This window comes from Sebastes umbrosus, chromosome 23 (assembly GCF_015220745.1).
Source record: "Sebastes umbrosus isolate fSebUmb1 chromosome 23, fSebUmb1.pri, whole genome shotgun sequence".
NCBI classification, from domain to species: Eukaryota; Metazoa; Chordata; class Actinopteri; order Perciformes; family Sebastidae; genus Sebastes; species Sebastes umbrosus.
Genome location: NC_051291.1, coordinates 3,761,607 through 3,781,211, shown reverse-complemented (window position 1 = coordinate 3,781,211; position 19,605 = coordinate 3,761,607). Strand labels below are relative to the sequence as shown.

Here is a 19,605-nt window from a genome sequence, read left to right as displayed (position 1 = left end):
TAACAGTCTATCCTGATGAAAATGCCTAAAGTGCAAAACATGTGCACGAGCATCAACTTACAGTACACTTAAAGGTCCTGGTTTGGGTGTTAGAAAATACAGTCACCCTACTCTCATTACATGACATTCAATTATATTGTTAAGAATATTTAGGCTTAGCCTTCATCAGACGTTTTGGAGGCCCTCCCTTCCCTTCACAAGATGCCAAGGCAACTTTAATTCAAAACCACCCGTTAATGGACAGCGATAGATATTAAATGGAGTGCCTTCCTGATCAGTAAATAGAATATGAAAATCATCATTATAAGAAAATACGCCAACAATAAAGTCAAGACAAAGCTAGGTTATTGAGCCACATAGGCCTGTGTGCACAGTGGCAACACAAGAAGATCAGTCTTTTCAATTCAAAACCCCCAAACATCAGAGGCAAAGAAAACCTGAACGTTTTTTACATTATTATTACGATAGATAATGCCCAAAAAGCTTAAAAACAAAACTTGCTATAATAATCATACCACTATTTACACACATCACCTTTGTCTGAACATTTACTTCTTCTGTCAATCATGTAAAACCATATTCTGTAAATCAATAGCGCAGATTCAGAAAACTTTTAAATAGTGTTTCATTAATTATATTTATTCTAGCCTATAGCCTACAACACTGGGTTCCCAGCTCCAGACCTCCAGACCTCCAGACCCTGCATACCTGAACCAGCTGATGCTCCACCCTGATCCAACAGTTAAGGGCTGGAGTTGCATCAGGTGTGTTCAAAACATCACGTGATGAGTAGGCCTATGTTACCAGCTACTACTGGTGTGTAATTGATTTAATTCCCACACTGCTCGGAGCTAATAAACTGATGCCGATGACAGCTGTGCGTACCGTAGAGGGGATACCACGAAAACACTCGCATGTTATGGATTCACAGCGTATAGAAAATGAACATTCACAACACACTTGAAATTGGCTCCAAAAGCAAGTCAGTTCCCATAGGCCGCAATGTTAAGCCATATATTAAGGCTTAAGTTATGCATGATTAAAGGTGTGCTGCTCTGAGTGAGAGGTGGGTGGGTGCCTACCAGGCTTCTAGCCGCGAGCTGTCTCCTCCGCTGCGTCAACCGGGCCCGCCTCAGCTCCACCGACGATCCACCTCTTTGCCCTCTTTGTTGGATTAGCCGGGAGTTAGGCTGTGTCGTCGCTGCCAAGATGGCGACGGCCGGAGCTTCACAACGGCTCTTCAGAAACCTATGGGTGACATCAAACCCATATTTTACACGGTCTACAACTTTAACACCATGAAACATGAAATAAATCATCTTGATGTGTGTTTGTCTTCAATTAACACACACAAAATACCCATATTCCATGAAAACAGCTGTCATGAGGACTATCCTGTACCACACTCACCTAATAGAGTGCTACAGGAATGAGTCCTAAAAACTGGAAATTAGTTTTAGTTAAAGGGACTGTTTGTAACTTCTTACACATATAAATCAATCCGGGTCGGTGTCCCATGCACGCTCGCTTGTGGCTACACAAACTACACGGAAGCACCAAAACCACGAAGTTCTATCTAGTGAAGCCCGTCTGTTAAACAGTGTTGGCCGCAGTCGGAGGACGCGTGTTGGCTTTTCCTGCCTCAGCCTCCCGTCTGCGGCCGGAGGGAACAGGGGAGACGCTGGAGTTTTGGTCGGAGACGATAACGTTTCTCTCTGCGGAGCCCCGTCACTTCACAAGACACGGGAAACCTCTGTTGGTCTGGAGGAGCTGCAGCAGTTATTTCTGCACAAACGTCCACTGAACATTTTTGGTGCTTCCGTGTAGTTTGTGTTGGAGTCTGAGTCTGAACAGCGTATCCACACGCGAGTGAGACTTTATTTCAGGCATCTTAAGTAACTACAAACCCAGAGTGATGCAGTACTTTTTTTTTTTTATTGAGAAATTTACATTACAATATGGCACCGTACAGAACAGTACAAAAAAAAAAAAAAAAAAAAGTAAGGGAATGTGGGAATAGTGCTAGGGGGTTTGTCAGGGTGTGAGTTTGAACGCAGAGTTACCAGGCAGAAAGGTAGATTTAAATAAAAGTGAGCTTTAATAAATGAAGCATGTGTCCAAACAACAAAAACCAACAGGCATCAAAAACCAAAAATGCAGGGAGGGGAACAAAGTACAAAAGAATAAATCCAACAAACAACAAAAAACAAAAATTACCAACCAGAGGACACGAGGAACACGAGGAATAAGGCAGGAGTGACGAGCAAAACGGGGGACAAGGTAGACAAGGCTGGAGCGACAAACGAACTGACCTCAGACAGAGAGGAACACACAGGCTTAAATACAAGACGGTGATTAAACACAGGTGGAACAAATCAGGGCGGGGCAGACAATCAACAAAGGTGGGAAAACAAACAAAGGTAGGAAGTAAAACCAGACAAGACACAGGAGGAGTGAATTACAAAATAAAAGAGGAAACACTGGAATGAAAGAATATAAAAGAAACCAAATCCAACACAAACCAAAATCACATTAACAGAACTAATAAACCCAAAGGAGGAACATAAGACAATCTTAACTTATAACAAACAGAAAAAAGATCAATGTTCTGGCACACTTTTTCTTCATATGTTTCAGAGATGAAAAGTAACCAATCAGAATCGAGTATTCAACACAACCGTGTAATAAATTGGGATAACAGCACACACTTCGGGACAGTCTCTCTCTGAAGGCTTTCATGGTGTTGCGCTCATTTGGCCACGCAAAAAGTGACGAAAGTAGCTGTGTGACAAGCTGACAACGATTTGATCTCAAAACCTTTTTTGTCATATTTTGCCGCTTGGGCATAAGCCTGACGCCCGGGGGCAAAAGTGCTCAGTAAGTGAGCGCACAGGGACACACAGTACATATATATATTTATTTATACATAAACATGTGGCGGCTGCTCCCACCCAGATGCATGCAGCAGGGCAGGGCCGGCTTAAGGCATACTGTAGGTAAATATCTGCAGGGCTTTCGCTGGTCGCCCTCTTAAAAAAAATAAAAAAAATAAATGCTGGTGGGCGCCCTTCCTCATTTTCTGCATTGAGGTAACGAATCAAAAAAGAAAGAAAGAAAGAAAGACATACACCTTTCACCCCTATAACTCTCGTTCTTACACTTTTCATCTGCCCGGCCGTACTTATTTGTTAATAAAAGTGTAAATTGTAGTGAAACTGACTAAACACTTTTAAGCCAACAATATCAGGGACCAGCAGTTTATTTATATTATTATATATTTTTATAAGAAATACAGTTATTTATGAAAATAAAAATCTGAATTTTGTCTTAAAACCATTGTGATGTCTGCTGTTTGTTGTGGTTTACGGGCCTAGAGTGGCGTTGCCACCATAGGCAGCGGCGGGGGGGGCTCCAAATCCAAATTTCACCGAGGCACCAAAAGGGTTAGAGCCGGGGTAGCTTAAGCAGCTACACACGCAATATATATATATCATCCTGTTTCATGTGTATGCAGCCCATGTAAAAGAAAAAGAGGAAAGTAAATCAGAGGAATAAGAGCTACTGGGAGAGGTAGATGGAAGGCAATCAGCAGCTCAACGCCACATCAGAAACAATGGTAACATCTCCACTGGGCCGCCTGCATCCCTTCAGTATTTAACCTATTACCACAACATCGGTAGCGAAGTGCGGTCGGCCTGTATGCCGATGTGACAGCTAATTGCCAACCGCCAGGACTCAAAGGCAGCCGACCTGAAACTCCGCAGCGTTACAGGGAACAGAGTTTGACACTGTTTTGAAGGTCAACTTCTTGTGCATTCAAACCCCAACAGGTCCCCCCCCCACCACCATCACCACCACCACCCTGGGGTGCTGAAACGCCTATCACAGGGAACTGGAGAGGCTTATTGTTCTCTCATCTCCTGTTGACCCTTCCCGCCCCATTAAAATCTAGCCTGAAACTCTGCCTGAGGGTCTCCAGCCATCATCGGCATGCGCAGCCTCCGCCAAAGCATGGCATGCTAATGAGACAGAGGGATGGATGGGGGGGTGGGGGGGGGGGGGGGGGGGGTTGCGTCTTTAAAGCGCGGGTTGGGATTGGTTACCAGGCAGAATTAATGACGGGCTCGTGCTCGGTTATTAGAGGGGGTCTGAAGCAGGAAGAGAGCGGGAGGAGAGCGGGAGGAGTTGAGTGTAATGAGAGCCGCCGGTCTCGTCCAGGTGATCTCGTGTGCTGACTGTTAATGGAAATACACACAGATATTATTTATTCATTGTGCTGACACGCTGAAGGATTATTCCCTCCACCACGGAGGTTCTGTTTCCACCTGGTGGTTTATTTGTTTGTCTCTCTGTCAGCAGGATATCTGAAGACTTGAAATTTGGTAGGCAGGCTGTCTCTCAGTATAATTATTAGCTTGAATAGAAATGTATATATTGTGATCTAGCTCTCGTGGCTTTCTTTCTGTGTGGCCTTAAAGTCCCTCTCTGGTATATAAAAAAACCTTAACTTTAACCTTAAAGGGACTGTATGTAAGTTTTCACACATGTTAAAATCCTTTTTATTGCCAATATGTATTCCTCTCCATCACATTTGTTGTTGTTTATGTAATCTCTACTTGTACCTTTTTCATATGTGTAAACAAATACAATCTAATAAGATATAACTAAGTGTATAATTTACTTTAAGATCAATAACGTGACATAACATTTCTTCATGTGCTGGCCTCAAAACTGATGGTACATGAAATAAACGTTTGGTTTGTTTAATGGAATCGAAGCATTAGCTTTAATATTGTGTTTTTGAACGTGCCGGGTGGAAACAAGGTTTCAGAATTGTATGTTTTACAACAATTCGATTACATGTTTATTTGCATGGATTTGAACACCATCTGGTGCGCGCACTAGTCCTTTACATGTGGAGATGTGGTTAATTATAAAGGGTTAGTGTTCTGTATAATTTCTTTCGGTAAAATGCAACTTTATTGGAATGATTTCCACTCCAAGGCAAATATAGAAAGTAAAAATAAGATTGTTTTTTAGAGACTAAAGAATGGGAGAAGATGTTGATTTTGGGCTGTCAAAGGTAACCCGATAATAACGTGTTAACACAAATGTGTTTTTGTTTATTGGGCTTGAGTTTGCCATGTTATGATTTGAACTTATTTTTTATGCTAAATTGAGATTCTGGACAATAATTGTTTTGTTTTGTTAATTGATTTCCAATAATAAATATATACATATATTTGCATAAATCAAGCATATTTGCCCACTCCCATGTTGATAAGAGTATTAAATACTTGACAAATCTCCCTTTAAGGTTCATTTTGAACAGATAAAAAATGTGTGCTTAATCACAATTAAACATTTTAATCGATTGACAACCCTAGTTGTAGTAATTTTTCTGTGAACAATATCAGTATCAGCTTTTTTGTACTTTTATTTTTCACATAAAAATGTCCCTTTTATCAGTTTGATAAATACAGGCCCTGGTTTGTCAGCATGATGGGAATAAGGTAACAATAAAGTAAAGTTTCTATTTTGTAGAGAGTGAAGCAAACACAGTTCTCATGCAAAGTTGTCTTTATTGATGAAGCAGGAAATATGCAGAATAAAGTGATACAGAGCCTTAATATTCAATCATTCATTAACATTGGTGTTGAACAGCCATTTGATATAGTTTGATTTCATTGAGTTTAACAGTAGAACCCATATACCATTGATACTTTATGATTTCACCGGTAGTATTACTGTAATATAATTAATCACATTGTTTTATATAGAAAAAGAGAAAAAGGATTGTAGACGCCATCATCAAAATGATTTAACATTGTGAGTGTTGGGGATTCTCAGCTCTGCCACCATGAGGAAGACTCTCTCAGGCTTTCACTGATTAAAACACAGGTACTCAGCGTGGCCTTTAGTGCCCGCGTTGAAATTTTTCTCAATAACCGGGATACCAGCCTTCTTGTACACTGGAACGGCAGCAGGGTCGAGGACCAGGGTGATGGCCTTGATGGGCTTGATGGACTTGCCGGCTTCCTCTCTCTTGTACCACAGGTACATCGGGTGGCTTCCGATCCACTCGTTGAAGTTTAGATTCACTGGCTGGTATTCCTGCTGCTGAAGGGCCTGAAACTCGCATTCAGTGGTGGAGACTTTCAGATCGCTGAGTGCACGATAGGGATCGGTGGTCTGACGGTACCAGATGAAGGTGTTTCCTCTTCCCACACCCCTGCGAGCGTCTTCATCCACACGCATGTAACCTTTCCGAAAGTACTCTTCGTCGGATTTGAAGGAATCGGTGACGGCGACGTCGCAGATGAAGGTTGGTTTCTCTCTCTTCACCCACATGTAGACCCAGGACCCTCCAGCCCTGCGGTTCAGATCACAGGCCACTTTCTCCCAGCCTTCTTGAAACTTCTTGGCTTCCTCTTCTGCAGTTGAAGTGAAATCAAGCTCCACTATGGGAGTATGATACTCTCCAGACCCTTGGAAGAACCAAATATAGATGGGATCAGCTCCTGGTGCTGGAATGATTGGATCAGGGAGCTTTTTGTACCCTGCTTTGATCAATCCAACACTCATCTCATCGTTGAATGTGAGTTGAATCCTGGTGATTGGTGGATCGTCGTTTCCTTTTTTGAACCAAAGATGGCTGGCTTTTCTTTCTGTCCCTTTGTTCAGATTAACATTGATTTTCTTGAAGCTTTGTGAGTTGAGGCTTTTCTCATCAGCTCCGTGCTGGTGCACACGAATGTGTGTGATGTAGCCGGCCATAGTGGGTAACTGCATTAAAGAAAGACAAATCGTGAGTAAACAGAATATGACAAGTTACCAGCATTACTGTGCCTTTTCAGGTAAGATCCAATATAATCATGACAAATTTAAACATCAGTTGTCAAATATGAATCACCACAATGACATCTAAAATAAATAATATATTAAATGTGCATGCATACTGCACCAATTTACACTGAATATAATCCATATATTCATAATCCAATTCCATAATAACCTTTCAGCATATTGTAATTCAAGTGTTCTGAGAGATAACTAGACTTCTGCTCCTCCTCATGGCTCTGTTTTCAGGCCTTAGAAACTCTAGACCTTGACGGAAGACTTTGACCAATCACAGGTCATTTCAGAGAGAGAGCGTTCCTATTGGCTGTTCATTCAACAGAGGCAGCTGTCAATCACTCGGGAACTATTTCTTTTTCTATTCCTTGCATAAAATGTTTTCAGAAACGTCTTCTAGTGTATTATTAAACTGTAAAATGAGGAGAGAATCTACAGATATCTACGGATATCTCTTTGTATCATTCCATAAATCAGAAAACACTGTCAACAGCCATAAAAAAGAATTAATTTTAACCATGTTTTTAATAATAAAATGTTCTATAAATTAGGCTATGAATGAAATATGAACACGCCCATCAGTAAAAACCTTCATAATATAAATAGGACTGAAATGGGAAAGTTTGGTGGATGTAAGTGTTGCTGAAGTCAAGATTTCTGACTCAGAGTCTGAGAAAGAACTCATTTTGAGAAAACAGCCTTTAAAGATATGGATTGTGAAATTCACTATATTTTGAAAACACTACAGGTGAATAGTTTAAAATATTTAACTAATAGGAATCACCATGAAACTTCCCCAGTTGATAACTACATTAAGAAAATTATTTTTTGTATCACAAGTTTTCTGAAATGCTATGTTTAAATATGTAAATGAAGCATTATCTAATGCTAACTTTTGGGTGAATTTAGGAGAAATCTACAGACAGAAATATACAAAATGTAATAAAATAAACACCTAAATGTGTATTTTGGATGTTTTCTTTCCATTGGTCTGAAAGAAGACATGTTATGGAAGCAAAATAGCCTCAAATCTCAAAACTGACAAGTGCATGATCTGAAATAGAAAAATGAATGGTCTACATCAAGGAAATAATAAACTCTTAAAGACTTACGTGTCTGTTGACAGTCGGTGATCGGCAGTAAGAAGTCAGCTGGTCTTCTGAATTCTGTTGTACTTGACCACAAATGAGCTGCCTTTATATACAGAACAGAGATGCTCTGGCTCATTGTGCAATCACTACCTGTTATAGCCTCATTTTCCAAAGAAATTAATACCTAACCAAAAGAGATTAATATCTTACCTTTAAGTGACTGTTATCACATTCAACATCTAAATTCCTGTTAAAACAAGCACAAAGTCTGCCTTGTCCCACACCCTATATATACCCATACCCTATATACTCATTTCAAGTTCAATGCAGCAGAAAGGTTCAATCTGGATAAAACATAATATCTTAATATTTTAAATCATGTCTTTATGGTGAACCGGTCCAACCTTCCATTCAGAACTATAGCAAAGAAAAGCAATGCACTGTAATTCATATATATATACCACAAAATCAATGTGTGTAACCAGTTAGTATAAAGAGAGACAAATGCCATGTAGACAGGAGGGTTACGGTGGATGGGTATTGTATTTTAATATTTAACTTATTGTATTGTAATATTTTAACTTTTATGCGTGTCTAAAAACCGCTAGGAAAACACGCCGCACCACGCAGAGAAGCAAACCCTAACCCTTACCCATTAGAAAGTTTTAATCTAGGGTTCACGAGTAATAAAAGCAAAGGATTTTTTACTTTGTTTTTAGTCCAAAATGTCCCTTTTAGCAGTCTGATAAATATGGACCCTGGTTTGTCAGCATGATGGGAATAAGATGATGAAAACACTCAAAATTAAGTTTCTATTGTGTAGAAACTGAAGCAAACACACTTCATATGCAAAGTTGTCAGAATAAAGTGATACAGAGCCTTAATATTCAGTCATTCATTAAAATCGTTGAACAACAGCTATTTGAAATAATTTGATTTAATTGAGTTTAACAGTAGAACCCATATACCATTGATACTTTCTGATATTACCAACAGTATTACTGTGATATAATAATCACATTGTTTTATATAGAAAAAGAGAAAAAACATATTCAAAATATTGAATCCTGTGATGTCCTCTCTGAGAATACAGGACTCCTGTCTGTCCCCAGAGTTCCTATCATGTCCCCTTCCTCTGGAATAACCTTCCTGCTAATATCAGACATTTGAAGCCTTTAAATTCCAATTTAAAACTCGTCTTATTTTCTTAACTTTCAGTTATTTGCTTATTCTTTTATTACTTCCTTGTACAAGTTGGTCGGTCATTGTGCAATCAGTTTTATTCCAAAGAATCTTTCTTTATAACTGTTGCAATTATCCTCCCAGTTGGACAGTCCTTGTGCAATCATTACCTGTGAAGAGTCATATTCCAAAGAATTTTTCTATTTCCAAATACCACATCAAAGGTCAAACAGTTGGCTATTAACAGGCTGGTTATGTAGAGATAAACACTTAACCTAACGTGAATCAATCAGATATGTATAGAAGTTTGGATAAGCAATATCCGGCCACTACAATCAACCTTAATTTATTATGGTATCGGGAACGCTCAGGTTCAGGCAAGGTCACAAAATAATTATTAGACATGCGTATAAAACAAACATTTGTATGACAAGAGATGATTGCAAAATTACAATCCAAACATACGTCAAATTGCATTGAAGTCGATGGGATCTTTAGTTTTCTATCCCCCAAAAGGGAGCGTGGCCTTGACTTTTTGCGAAGTACCCGTTATGTTCTGGTCTGATGTATCGAACATGCATGTGTCCCAGAGAAACTGACAGCATTTTGCAAAAAGTAGAAAAACTCGGGTTTGATAGGATAGAAAGGTTTGATACATTTACACGTATCACCTCGAAGGAACCAATTCGGTTCAATAATGTGTAGTAAATTAACTAGTTAGAGAAGTAAAAGTCCTACGTTGCAAACAGAATGGTATCCACAATGATATGAATGGATTTGAAGATGCATAACTGACATGCCAATCATGGCTGTTTTTCCCCGCTGAATAATAACAAGCAACTTTGGGTTGAAGAAAAATCTGTTTCCATCACATCATCTGTGCTTTCCTGAATAACGTATTCAGATTTGGGTACGTCCCTAATATAAATGCAGTCGTCTTAACTTTTGTTTCATATGCTGTGGTATTCATTACGACAGTTACCCTCTCTTTATCCACACGGTGGATATTTTTTTCATTGTAAACATATTTTTAGACAAGATTGAATTACAATAAAAATGTAGAGCGTGGTTTGGGACCATGCTTGGTGTTTGGCAGGACTTTGAGGAAGTATGTATCGAGAAAATAAAATCTGTTTATTTTCAGTTCCGTGTAAGTCATATCTGCTTCAAATAAAATCAAAAGGGCATATTGTGCATGGCAGGACTTTTTTTCCCCTTGATCTATACTTCCTCATAGAAACATGTGTGTTTGTCTATGGTCAAGTCCTGAACACACACACACACACACACACACACACACTTACTTCAAAATAAAACAGGAAACAGACAAAACAAAAACCCAAGACCATGACCCTATTATCATATACTGTGTAGCTGATTTGCAGAATAAAGAAGGATAGGCTATATTTTCTAACATAGAACTGGAACGTCTAAAAAGTAGTTGTATTAAAGTCAAGGCTGTCAAAGTTAACGTGATAATTACGCGTTCATGCAAATTTGCCAGTTTCTTGAGATTTTTAGATTGTAGTGGGCTCAGTTTTAAAGCTATATGCCATGTCATACTAGCTTGTCAGGAAGGAGGCTAATTAACGCTCCAAAGTTACACTAAATTTTGGCGAGAAAAAACATTTTTACGGTAAATTTCGTTTCTGGACAATATTTGTCATTGTTTTGTGTTTTTAATTGATTTCACATAATAAATATATACATACATTTGCATAAAGCAAGCATATTTGTCCACTCCAATGCTGATAAGAACATTAAATACTTCACCAATCTCCTTTTAAGGTACATTTTGAACCTATAAATGTGCAATTAATCACAATTATATATTTTAATCGATTGACTACCCTTGTTGATTTAGAATTTTTCTGTGAACAATATCAGCATTACTTTTTTGTACTTTCATTTTTCACATAAAAATGTCCCTTTTAGCAGTTTGATACTGCAAAAGGAAATAAACTGGGACACATTTAGTATGTTTATGTTTAAAACTGTGAAATGGTCTAAATATTGTATATTTGTGACATCACAAATGGACAAAAATCCTGACGGCGTGTTTCAAAAGCACAGTTTCTGAATACGGGCTGTTAATTTCTCTGTGGATGGAGTGTATTTTATATTTTTACTGTATTTATATAGCACTTAAACCAACTTTATGATATAAAAGACATGGAAATCTCACTTTTTATAATATGGGACCTTTAAAATACTCAAAGTAAAGTTTCTATTTTGTAGAGACTGAAGCAAACACACTTCACATGCAAAGTTATCTTTATTGATTAAGCAGGAAATGTGCAGAATTAAGTGATACAGAGCCTTAATATTCAATCATTCATTAACATTGGTGTTGAACAGCCATTTGATATAGTTTGATTTCATTGAGTTTAACAGTAGAACCCATATACCATTGATACTTTCTGATTTCACCGGTAGTATTACTGTTATATAATTAATCACATTGTTTTATATAGAAAAAGAGAAAGGAAGACCCTCTCAGGCTTTCACTGATTAAAACACAGGTACTCAATGTGGTCTTTAGTGCCCGGGTTGAGATCTTTCTCAATAACAGGGATACCAGCCTTCTTGTACACTGGAACGGCAGCAGTGTCGAGGACCAGGGTGATGGCCTTGATGGGCTTGCCGGATTCCTCTCTCTTGTACCACAGGTACAGCGGGGGGCTTCCGCACAACTCGTGGACGTTTAGATTCACTGGCTGGTATTGCTGCTGCTGAAGGGCCTGAAACTCGCATTCAGTGGTGGAGACTTTCAGATCGCTGAGTGCACGATAGGGATCGGTGGTCAGACGGTACCAGATGAAGATGTACTCTCTTCCGACACCCCTGTGAGCGTCTTCATCCACACGGATGTAACCATCCCGAAAGTACTCTTCGTCGGATTTGAAGGAATCGGTGACGGCGACGTCGCAGATGTAGGTTGGTTTCTCTCTTCACCCACATGTAGAACCAGGACCCTCCAGCCCTGCGGTTCAGATCACAGGCCACTTTCTCCCAGCCTTCTTGAAACTTCTTCAATTAAAGCAGCAGTAGGCAGAATATTTTTGGCATCATCGGGCAAAATTCCATAATAACCTTTCAGCATATTGTAATTCAAGTGTTCTGAGAGGAAACTAGACTTCTGCATATGGCTCTGTTTTCAGGCTTTTAAAAAATCTAGCGAGAGAGAGAGAGCGTTCCTATTGGCTGTTCATTCAATGGAGGCAGCTGTCAATCACTCGAGAACTCTGATCAACCGGTCAAACTAGGCAGCGCTGATCAAATATGAATCAATGTTCTGTTACTGTAATGCCTATTTCTCTCTTCAAATGTTTTCAGAAACATCTTGTAGTGTACTGTTTAGCTGTAAAATGAGAAAGTTTGCTCCGGCTGGTGGACGGTTCTTGGTATTTCTTCAACAGATACAGCTAAACAGTACACTACAAGATGATTCTGAAAACATTTGAGGTGAGAAATAGGCATTACAGTAACAGAATATTGATTCATATTGGATCAGCGCTGCCTAGTTCGACCGTTTGATCAGATTTTACGAGTGATTGCCAGCTGCTCAGAGCAAGACTTCAGATCAGCTCTTACTGCTTGTTTTCCTCCGGTCTGTGAATTCTTGCAGATGTCATTAGGAGCACCGGAGGACACTGAGGAACATGATTTTTTTCAGATTACCTGTCTCATGCACTACTGCCAGGATATAGTGACCGTTTTATAAAAATAACTTTTCATAATCATATTTTCTCCATTTCTACCTACTTGAGCTTTAAAGGGGGATATCCAGGTGAATAGGGTAAAAATGTAACTAATAGACATCACCATGAAACTTCCCCAGTTGATAACTTACATTAAGACAATTATTTTTTGTATTACAATGTAGGGATTCTACTTAATAGGTTTTGGTTATTAGCAAAATAATAAATAAATAATAATAGAATTATTAATATTAATAAAGATTATCAACAAACATCAATAATAAACGGGGCACCACCCTGGAATCAGGGATCAATGACCAAAACATTAATATAGTCTCATTATATATGCTAAACTATCAATTTGGAACGTTGATTAATAATTAAATTAATAACTATAACCAAACTAGATAGTAAAGGTTGAAGGATATCGGAGTTCTTGACATAGCAGAGGTTGGCATTATTCACTGTTGTGCAATATTAAAGAGACCAGCATGTATATTCCACAAACATTTATTTACAAGTTAATAAAGGTTTAAAACACAATATCAATCTAACTAAATAACTAAATTAAACAAACCAAACAAAGTGTGTAAACATGTGTGTGTGTGTGTGTGTGTGTGTGTGAGAGAGAGAGAGAGAGAGAAAGAGAGAGAGAGAGAGAGAGAGAGAGAGAGTGACTCTAGACAAGATGGCTTCTTGTCTCAGGATGTCTGTATGGCCTAGACAAAATGGCGAGCACTGTAAAACTACAAAGATGGCGGAATCAAAGATGGCCGCCAGCATATCATCACATGACCTCTTTGTTCTTCGGAGCACATGGGCTCAAGAAGGACAGAGAGGAGGGGGGGTGATGTGGGGTTAAGATTATCTGAAGCTGTATGTTTATGTTTAACTAATTCACAATTTATGTATGTGATCTTAATGTGTGTTAGATATGCAGTGGGTTAGAAAAGATGGTTAGTGTGCATGCAAGACCTTGTCTATGTGAAGCATAAACTAAACACATCAGATGTGGCGAAGCCAGATACCCAAATACAAATAACTACAAATGAATCACCACAGTCAAACTCAATGAATAACATTAAACATATTAATACAGGTAATTCTAGAAATCAAAGTTGGACAGTCTTGCTCAGCCATGTGCGATTGCTAATGCTAAGGTAAGCCCAGTAAGTTACCGATCCATGGAAGAACAGGGTTTGTGAAGTTGTGGTTCCAAATCAAAGATGTCGTCTTTGCTGTGCAGATTGGTTAGCTTGGTGCTAACTGCGAGAAGGCAGGCTCTCGCGTCTTCTGCCTTTTGGTTCCTTGTGTTGAAATGGCTGTTTCCTAACAGACCATAGATCAGAAGCAGAACTGCTTTGCATGTTCTGGAGAGCGGCAGCTCACCTCTCGCAGGTCAGGAGAGATGAGATGAAGAGTAGAAAGAGGAGGAACAAAGGACATTCCTCTGGTTTTGTTCTGGGTGAATTTTCACACCTAGGTGTGAATTGCTACAGCGGCCAATGACGATTGAGCTGAGCTCACGGCCAATGAGAGCATCTTCTCAAGGATCCTGAGAAGACAGTCACCCTGTCTGCCACCAGAAATGGCAGGTCCCTACAACAACATTTCTGAAAATATCTTTAAATATTCAAATAATACATTATCTTATTAAATGTGGGCTAATTTGCATACAGTACATTTCCAGAACATAAATCTGGACATTGGATAAAGCCAGGTTCAACATTCTTGTTTAATTTTGTTGACACATTAAAGTAAAAAAAACAATTTTCACCATGTTTTGGGAAATAAAATGTTACATAAATCAGGCTATGAATTATATATTAACAGGCCCCTCTGAATGAACCTTCAGAATATAGATAGGAGTGAAACTGGAAATATTGGTGGATGTAAGTTCTACTGAAGTGGAGATTTCTGACTCAGAGTCTGAGGAAAAGCTAATTAGGGCCCGAGCATGAAAGTGCCAGGACCCAACGGCGTCCTGGCACGAATTTTCGTGCGAGGAAACCTATTGTTTTTCTAAGAATTATTGTTATTATTATTTTTCTGCCCGGAGATTGCCCTTTTGGGACCTTAGCCATCCCCAAAAACTCACCAAAGGTGGAATATGCGTCAGAAGTGGCGCGAACTTCAATGTTCTGGAGTGACCCAGCTCGGGTGTCTCCAGGGGGCGAGATAGCGCCCCCTAATGTAGGCAGTTTTTCAGAGAAAGTTTCTTCGATCTTCATGAAATTCAAGTATGTCATTGCTCATATTCTCATACCTGGATTAAATATTTTTGAGATTTTTTTGGCCAACAGGAAGTCAGCCATGTTGGACTTCCTGCGTGATTTTAAAATTTACGAACACATGTTTGAGAACTTTAGGATGAACAAAAACTGTTTGCAACCATCCTGTCAAAATGAAACTGTGTCCACCAGCCAAGTCCATGAAAAGACACAGTCATGTAAAGATGTAAATAGCATTAATAACTACAATATACTTTATCAGAAGTACAAACGACATTATGTCCTAAAAGTTGTAAAATGAACTAACATCTGAATCCAGAGTTATTTTCCTCGCCATAATGAACGTGCATCAGACCCACGGGACCGCACCGCCCTGCACGCTCATATGACATATTTGGTTCTACCAGCTTCCTGCTAGCTGTATGTGGCTGTAATAATGGATATATTGGCTGTAATTCATCACTTTTATTATCTTCTAATACACCCATGGGCTGTATGGTATAAGCCTGTTCCGTGGTGGACATATTAACGTCTCTGTTCCCAAACTAAACTAAACTATAACTCATTTGAAAAGCCTTGTTCTTAGTCTTTCACACCCAACCTGGAAAACACTACAGCCAATTATCTTTGTTATAGTGTACCGCGCTCCAGGCCCATATTCTGAATTTCTATCTGAATTCTCAGAGTTTCTATCAAGCCTAACCCTGAAAACAGATAAAGTAATCATTGTAGGTGATTTTAATATTCATGTGGACGTTGATAATGATAGACCTCAGTACTGCGTTTATCTCTTTATTAGATTCAATTGGCTTCTCTCAGAACGTGCATAAACCCACTCACCGTTTTAACCCTCGACCTTGTTATGTCATATGGTGTTGAAATTGAACATTTAATTGTCTTTCCACAGAACCCTCTTCTATAAGACCATTATTTAATCACTCTTGAATTCTTATTACTAGACTACACACCATCAGACAAAAGTGAGTATACTAGATGTCTATCTGATAGTGTTGTAGCTAAATTTAAGGAAGTGATTTCATCAGCATTAAATTCAATGCCATCTCTCAATATAACATAGGGCTCCTATGTTAATGAGATAGCTGGAAGATCCGCTGGACAGCTCGTCTGAGGACGACCCAATGATATCAATTCCAATAGTTGTATTATCACTCTTTTACATCCACTGCTATTGATTCTTGTTATTAGTCCTACTTGTATTAGTTCTTACAGTGCTCTCTCTCTCTCTCTCTCTCTCTCTCTCTCTCTCTCTCTCTGTCTGTCTCTGTCTCTCTCTCTCTCTCTGTGTGGGATCTCTTGTTCGGTCGAGACCTACTCTAGATAAAAAGCGTCTCGAGAAAACTTCTGTTATGATTTGACGCTAAATAAAAATAAATTGAATTGAATTGAATGGAATTGAAAAACAACCGGCTATCGGCCAGTAGCTAGTAGCGCTAGTAGCACGACATCAACAGGATTTGATGGAGTTATCGGCTATTTACTAACACGCAGGGCAAAAGACCAGGACACAACCTCTTCTACGTCCATGGTCTGTGGTCTATTGGACCCTCTTCTACATCCATGGTCTGTTGTCTATTGGACCCTCTTCTACATCCATGGTCTGTGGTCTATTGGACTCTCTTCTACATCCATGGTCTGTGGTCTATTGGACCCTCTTCTACATCCATGGTCTGTGGTCTAGTGGACCCTCTTCTACATCAATGGTCTGTGGTCTATTGGACCCTCTTCTACATCCATGGTCTGTGGTCTAGTGGACCCTCTTCTACATCAATGGTCTGTGGTCTATTGGACCCTCTTCTACATCCATGATCTGTGGTCTATTGGACCCTCTTCTACATCCATGGTCTGTGATCTATTGGCCCCTCTTCTACATCCATGGTCTGTGGTCTAGTGGACCCTCTTCTACATCCATGGTCCGTGGTCTAGTGGACCCTCTTCTACATCCTGGGTCTGTGGTCTAGTGGACCCTCTTCACAACATAATGGATCATTGAAACGTTATCACAGTTTGAAAATAATTAGATGCAGGGAGCAAGGCTGTGACGTTATACCTCAGTATTTAAACTGAAGGTTATCATACCGTGTACATTTGAATATCTATCTTGAAAAAAAGACATAAGTGAGTGTGTGTAAGGGGTACACCGTGTGTAGTAATTTACAAAACGTTTATTTTTGTATTTCAAACTTAGTGTAAAGCAGACAGTGTGCTGATGTTTCAGCATACCTGCTCAATAGATCAGTAAATTTTCATTCAGTGCCATCTACTGGATTTATTTTATATTTCAGCTGCTTCATGAGCATCTGCTTGCTTAAAGGGACTATTTGTAACTTTCAGAAATGCTTCTTAACAGCAACACCTGTGGCCGTGAAATCAACGAAAGTCAGCGTCGGGCTCGCGCTTGCTCGCTCTCAATATACCTGAACGAGCATCGCTCAAAACAGTGAGGCGACACAAGTCAGCTAAAACCACAATATCACTCTATATTTCAGCTGCTTGGCAGTAATGTTAGCTGACCAGACGAAGGTCTCTCCATGAACATGATTTAGATCTGATCCTAGTGTTGGCTTTTCCTGCCTAAGTGCAGGCTGAGGCAGCGGGGCTATGCAGCGTGTCTCCCTGCTCTCTCCGCCCGCAGCCGGAGAGAGCAGAGGAGACACCGGCACCCGGTCGGTAACAAGAAGACTACGTAAATCTCTATAGAGCTCCGTCACTTCACAAGACACGGAGAACCTCTGTTGGTCTGGAGGAGCTGCAGCAGTTATTTCTGCACAAACGTCCACTGTACATTCACTAGATATTCTCAGAGCTAAACTAACTCTTCTGCAGTGTGGAGTGAACGCGCGTTCACGTCTAGAGGTGGAGCGAGCTGAGCTGTCTGAGTGAAGGCGAGCAGGCAGAGGAGGAGGGTACAGCGGCTACACGGGAACGCGCATATGCGAGCGCGCATGTGTGACGACCCGCTACATTTATGCGCGTACAAAGTTACAAATAGTCCCTTTAACAGTTTTTTCCTGGTAAGTGTTTTTAACAACAAATTATACTCAGCCAGCAGAGCTTAGTTAAATGGAGATACATTACTAAAAAACTCACTATGTGCATTTAGCATTAACCTGAAGAGCTGTGGCTGACAAACTAACTGAGCAACTTTGTCCAATGTTTCCCACAATATAGAAATAATTCTAAGTTATAAAGCAAACAGAAGCCTGTTTTATTCCCTAAAACTGTATATTATCATAGGCGTCATACCTTTTTAACACAGCTTCTTTATTTGTAACACTTTTTGATGCCATATGTATTTAGCCCCAAAACTGACAAAAGGCAGAAAAATATCATGAAATTAGTCAAATTTATTTATTTTATTTTATATTTGATGTGAATTTTTTTGTATTGTCTATCAACTGATTGCAGGTGGAATTAAAAGTACAAAGCATTTCTTTTTACACTCAGTTTTAATAATTTAATTAACATTAAATTATGTTTATTTTATATAAAATCAATCAACTGTAATTTTGTTTTTCTGATAACATATTTTTTTTCTATTGCAAATTCAGATGAAGACATGAAGGGAGTTTTTACTGACGAGCTTCATTTTATGATGTTCAATCCCATGATGCTTCATGCAAACGTCTACTTGCTGCACCCCGCCATGAACATTTGGATTGTCGCACACCAAACTTTTGATAGCATTTGGATGATCCAGTACTAATACTTCACTCACTATAAGAGAAATCTGCAAAGTTTCATTTGATATATGCAGCAAGTAGGCAGATGGCCAGTGTTGGGCAAGTTAAAAATGTATTATTTACGTTATTTATTGCCTTCCCCTAAAATACTAACATTCATTTCCTAATTATGCAGCAGAACTGGTGACATACCTGTTACATAACTTTCCACTACCCAGACAAGCTCCATAAAAAGGTGCTCTTCTTAATGATTTTTTTTGTGGAATAACAATAAAATTATGTCTCATCATCTTAAATTTGTATGTTCACACTTCAGCCAGACAATTGAACTGCAAGAGAGACTCAATAACCTGTTACTATCCAACTCTGCAAGTGAAACTTGATTGTGACACAGATTTAGTTTACATGTCAGTTTATTTTATAACTTTTGTAACTATATAATAATGGAATATGAAATGTGTTATTTTCATACGGTTATGGCATACAGCCTAGTATAACCGGTGCCCCCTTCCAGTGTGAATAAGGCACTGGAAAATGTAGAAAGTAGACCGTCTCAGCCTGCTCAGGGAGGCAGGAGTTCAGCAAGGCTTAAAAACACCAGCTGCTGATGTATTGCGTATTTCAGGTCTTTCATTTTAGTATGCTACAGAAATGTGTATGCAATAGGTGTTGGGAGACTGGAAGTACTCCTGGAGTTTTTAAAGTCCATCCTGGAGGAGGAACCCTATGTCGGTTGGGCACTTCGCTCGGTTATGAAGGGCAGCTTCAGGACCCTGGCCCCATCACCCCTAATTTGGATGCCAATCTAACACCTAATGTACACTAAAACACACAACTATGTTTA

General features: G+C 39.3%; 1 protein-coding gene and 1 long non-coding RNA gene across 3 annotated transcripts in view; both read right to left on the bottom strand.

Moving 5' to 3' along the window:
- LOC119483103 overlaps positions 1-2,438 on the bottom strand; it is a 146,438-nt gene extending 144,000 nt beyond the window's left edge. For both annotated transcript variants that reach the window (XR_005205617.1, XR_005205616.1), the window contains exons 1-2: positions 2,222-2,438; positions 1,083-1,248 (exon numbers count right to left, since the gene is read on the bottom strand). This is a non-coding gene — a long non-coding RNA (uncharacterized LOC119483103). The remainder of the gene's footprint in view (positions 1-1,082; positions 1,249-2,221) is intronic.
- Positions 2,439-5,565: 3,127 nt separating this feature from the next.
- Positions 5,566-8,228, bottom strand: LOC119482735. The gene is made up of 2 exons (XM_037760567.1): positions 7,968-8,228; positions 5,566-6,786 (listed from the first exon to the last, which is right to left on the bottom strand). The coding sequence occupies exon 2, from the start codon at positions 6,775-6,777 to the stop codon at positions 5,884-5,886; it is 894 nt and encodes a 297-aa protein (XP_037616495.1). The 5' UTR covers positions 6,778-6,786; positions 7,968-8,228; the 3' UTR covers positions 5,566-5,883.
- Positions 8,229-19,605: the final 11,377 nt, after the last annotated feature.